This window comes from Teleopsis dalmanni, unplaced genomic scaffold, assembly GCF_002237135.1.
Source record: "Teleopsis dalmanni isolate 2A unplaced genomic scaffold, ASM223713v2 unscaffolded_contig_0621, whole genome shotgun sequence".
NCBI lineage: Eukaryota > Metazoa > Arthropoda > Insecta > Diptera > Diopsidae > Teleopsis > Teleopsis dalmanni.
Window position 1 is genome coordinate 7,781 of NW_024032003.1, and position 4,717 is coordinate 12,497.

The 4,717-nt window shown below is 38.5% G+C and overlaps 1 protein-coding gene across 1 annotated transcript; it reads right to left on the minus strand.

Moving 5' to 3' along the window:
* Window positions 1-670: 670 nt before the first annotated feature.
* Window positions 671-4,542, minus strand: LOC119663592. The gene is made up of 3 exons (XM_038073204.1): window positions 3,822-4,542; window positions 1,976-3,774; window positions 671-1,897 (listed from the first exon to the last, which is right to left on the minus strand). Exons 1-3 carry the CDS (start codon window positions 4,540-4,542, stop codon window positions 671-673), a joined length of 3,747 nt encoding a protein of 1,248 aa, XP_037929132.1.
* Between the last annotated feature and the right edge of the window lie 175 nt (window positions 4,543-4,717).

Here is a 4,717-nt window from a genome sequence, read left to right on the forward strand (position 1 = left end):
GCACAATTGCTGAAGTGCTGCTGTGCCATTTTGAAACCTTTCGATCTCCTTTCGAATAGGCGCGAACTCAAAGTAAGTGATAATTTTCCATCTTCCAATGATTTGATTTACGGTGCCAATTCCTTCAAAATATATTCCGGGTTTGTTTGGAAATGATATTTCTTCAATGGGTTTCGAAAGTATTAATGGTATCATCAAAATTGTCACAAGTATGGTCATCATTAAAGATGTGCCATCATATATCTTTCGACGCTTTGGCAACGCTTCACTAGGTTCATTCGTTCGTCTTGTTTGTGTGACAGTAGAATTTTGTTTTGTTGGATTTTGATTAATGCTGCCTTCAGTGGGTAGGGGGGCCAATGATCGTAATGGTCGTTTAAAAATCCCATTGGCTGTTTTTATGTCAGCTGCACGGACCAAACCATCTTCTCCTTCATACACCTGTTGCACCCTGCCGAGAGGCCATTTGTACATGGGTAGATTATCATCTTTTATAATGACTAAATCACCTTGGCATAGATTTGCCTTTTGTTGTTTCCATTTGTACCTTGATTGGAGTTCATTGAGATATTCCTTTGACCATCTTCTCCAGAATTCTTGTTTGAGTTCAGAAACTAAACGCCATCGTGATGATAAACTCATTCGGCTCTCCTTTTGATAAGGATCTACATTAGTGGTAGGTGGTTCGCCTATGAGAAAGTGTCCTGGTGTAAGCGCTGTCATTTGGATCGGATGACATTTTTGTTATTGGCCTTGAATTTAACATGGCTTCTATTTCAGTTATGACTGTTGCCAATTCTTCATAAGTCAATGAAGCGTTGAAAATTCCTTTAATCATTAAATGTTTAGCTGACTTGACGGCAGCTTCCCAGAGTCCTCCAAAATGAGGAGCTCTTGGTGGAATGAATTTGAAGTCAATTCCCTTGTTACTACTGGTCTTAATGATCTTTTCTTTTCCATTTTCTGAATAAATGGTAGACTGGAGCTCTTGTAGTTGGTTTCTCGCCCCAACAAAGTTAGTCGCATTGTCACTATAAATTGTTTGGCATCTTCCTCTTCTGCTGATAAAACGTTGAATAGCGGCTATGAATGCCTCTGTTGTCAGGTCACTCACTATTTCTAGGTGAACAGCCTTAGTCGCGAAACAGCAAAATACTGCTAAATATGCCTTTGTTGGCCTTTTTCCTCTAATTTTATAATGAATCCATATCGGACCACAGTAATCAACTCCTGTGGTAAAAAATGGTTTAGTTAGAGTAACTCGATCAGTCGATAAGTTGCCCATGAGTTGGTCCATCAGTTTTGGTTTTGCCTTTGAACAGATGACACAGCTGTGAACAATGTTTCGCGCCATAATCTTTCCTTTAATCGACCAGAAGTTTTGTCTCATTATGCTTAGCAATAATTGTGGAGCACAATGGGAATTTTCTTCATGTTTCATTTTGAACATCAATTTCACTATTGAGTGATTGTAAGGAATTACCATTGGGTGTTTAGCATCATATGGCAATGTTGATGCTTCAAGCCTTCCTCCAACACGAAGTACACCTTGTTCGTCAATGAACGGTGCTAAAGTATTTAGTTGACTCGAACTGTTGACTGCTTTACATTGTTTTAAATCAGAGATTTCCTTTGCAAATTCTGAGCCCTGAATAGTTTTAATTATGAAGACTAATGCATCTCGTAATTCCTTTGGAGAAAGTGTTCTTGTTGGTGATTGTGTGCGATGAAATACACGGCGAACATAAGCAATTGTTCTTTGGAGGTATCTGAATGAGTTTCGATGATCAATTTGATTTATCATGTGATCAGAACCAGTCGTTTGAATGATAATGTTAACTGTATGTCCTTGTCGTCTTTCGATATCAGTTGAGATGTTAAATGCCTTTGGGTTTGGCTGTTGCCAAAATTCGTTGCTTCCATGAAGAAAGAGTGGACCAAAAAACCATATATGTGAATAATTGAACATTTTAACCTTTATTCCTCTGGAAATGATGTCAGCAGGATTATCCTTTGATGCCACATGATGCCATTGATCAGCATGTGACATCTCTTGAATTTTGCTAATACGATTTGCTACGAATGTGTGCAATGAGGCAGATGAAGATATTATCCATGACAAAACAATTTTAGAATCGGACCAAAAGTAGGTTGGCACGTTTTGATACTTTAAATCTTGTTTAACTCTTTCTGCTAAATCGACTCCCAGCAATGCTGCGCAGAGTTCTAGTCGTGGAAGTGTCTGTTTCTTTAATGGTGCTATTCTAGATTTGGCGCACAATAGTCTCGATGTTATTGTCTTATCATTATATATTGCTCGCACGTACATAGCTGCTCCATATGCCTTCTCTGATGCATCCGTAAACACGTGTAATTGAATCGAACAGGGAACCGTCGAATTAAAAATATGTCTGGGTACTTTCACAGTATTTAATGTTTGTAAGTCATTTCTAAAACGCTTCCATTCTAGCTGAGCCTGAGGTAACAGTTCCGCATCCCAGAAATAGTTTTGTTGCCACAATTCCTGCATGAACATTTTAGCTGTTACAGTAATGGGGCCAAAAATTCCCAAAGGATCAAAAATTCGAGCTAAGTCCGATGCCACAATCCGCTTCGTGATAGGTTGCTCTGATGACATCTCTGCCTTACCGCAAAATTCGTCTGATTTCGGGAGCCAAATAATGCCTAATGTTTTTGTTGGCTTTATGGCTGAGTCATCTAAATCAAGGTTGATTTCTTGGTCTTCTATCGGAATGTTTTGTAGGAGTCGTGTATTATTTGAGCACCATTTTCTCAGCTTAAATCCTGATTTACTGAGCAGTTCCGTAAGTTGTTGTTGAGTGTGTAAGGCGGTAATGATGCTGTTAGTTCCGCTTAAACAGTCATCTACATAAAAATCATTAAGTAATGCAGGTGCTCCAAGCGGATAGTTGGTCATATTATGTTTTGCAAGGTGTTGAAGACATTTTGTTGCAAGATAAGGGGCTGACTTTGTTCCATATGTAACCGTTTTCAGTCGGTAATATTGTATACTATCATCAGCACTTTTTCTCCAGATTATCAGCTGCTGTGCTGTATCTTCATCATGTACTTGAATTTGCCGGTACATTTTCTCAATATCGGCCGTAAATACAAACCGGTGTATTCTAAAACGCAACAGTATTGAAAAAAGATCACTTTGCACTGTTGGACCTTTGTGCAAAATATCGTTTAGTGCTAAACCGCTTGATGTTTTTGCTGATGCATAAAAGACAACTCTCAATTTGGTTGTAGTGCTGTCAGGTTTCAAGACACAATGATGAGGAATGAAATATTGTGCTCCTTTGACATCTTTCGGGCAAACTTTTTCCATGTGACCTAATGACTCATAGTCATCCATGAACTTTATGTACTCCTTGTATAAATTTGGGTCCCTTTGTAACTTCCTTTCCAGAGAACAAAATCGATTGAATGCTATCTCACGCGATCTACCAAGTGTTGTGGGATCTTCGCGGAAAGGTAAGCGTACAATGAAACGACCATCGTGATTTGTCTTTACATGATTTGTAAAGTGATTTTCACACCATTTCTCAGATAAAGTCAAAACCCTTTCTGCAGTCTCAATGTTATCTAACTTCCAAAATCGTTCTATCATTTCTGACATTTCACCAACTTCTCCTGTAGTAATAGCGCATGTTGGTTTAATATCTGTTGTAGTTTTAGTCTTACCAACCACCAACCAACCTAGAACCGAATTTTGTAACAGTGGCGAATTCTTTCCTATTATCAATTGTTCTGTATGATATTGTTCTGTATGAGTACAGTATGATAGAATTCAGCACCAATCAGTATGTCAATTCGTCCAGATCTGTTAAAGCTGGGGTCTGCTAATTCTACATTCTGTGGGATCTGCCAATCCGAGATATCTAGGTCTCGTGACGGTTGTGGTGATATTATTTGTGGCAGTACAAATGCCTCTAGTCTCGTCCTGAAGCTTCCATTAGTAGCCTGCAGTTCAACATTTACGCGAGATTTTGAGTTCCCGAATTGACGGCCAATACCTTCGATCGATAGATTTGAATTTGTGGTAATTAAAGATAACTTGTTGATTACTCTTTGGGTTACTAGGTTCACTTGAGACCCTGAGTCGAGTATGGCACGAACATCACACGTTCGTCCATTGTTTGCAATAATGCGCACCTTTGCAGTGGCTAGCAGAACGTAATTACGAGTACACTTTGCATTAGTTGTTGCTGTTATGGATGGCGATTCATTAGCGTTGATCAATGTTGTGGTTGACTTTGTGTTTGTTGTTGGTGCCCTTGAAGGTTTAGGTGACTGTTGCTCTAAATGGAGCAAAGTGTTATGCTTCTTGGCACATTTTTTACATGATCCAGCTTCACAAACCTTTGCTTTATGATCGGATTTGAAACAATTCACACATAGTTTTTGTCGTTGAATCCAATTTAATCGTTCAGGAGGAGTCATTTCAATGAACTTTTTGCAATAGTAGATCGGATGTTTATCTGTATTACAAACTTTACATAGATCTGAACAAACCATAGTTACGGCTATCCTTTTGTTGGGTTTATATACTGCATTGTCTCGTAGACCTATAGCCTCAAGTGACTGAAATCTCAATTCTAAAAATTCTAAGAATTGTTTTATTGTGGGCATCTCCTTTGGGTTGGTAAGAGTTTGTTCAAAACTGCAATGTGTATTTTTATCCAATTTTTTT

Coding starts and splice junctions, on each gene's coding strand:
- LOC119663592 (XM_038073204.1), bottom strand. CDS start 4,542: ATGGTTTGTTCAGATCTATGTAAAGTTTGTAATACAGATAAACATCCG. Junction 3,775..3,821: donor ACGAATTGACATACTGATTG/GTGCTGAATTCT, acceptor AATATCATACAG/AACAATTGATAATAGGAAAG. Junction 1,898..1,975: donor TCATTTCCAGAGGAATAAAG/GTTAAAATGTTC, acceptor TTTTGGCAACAG/CCAAACCCAAAGGCATTTAA.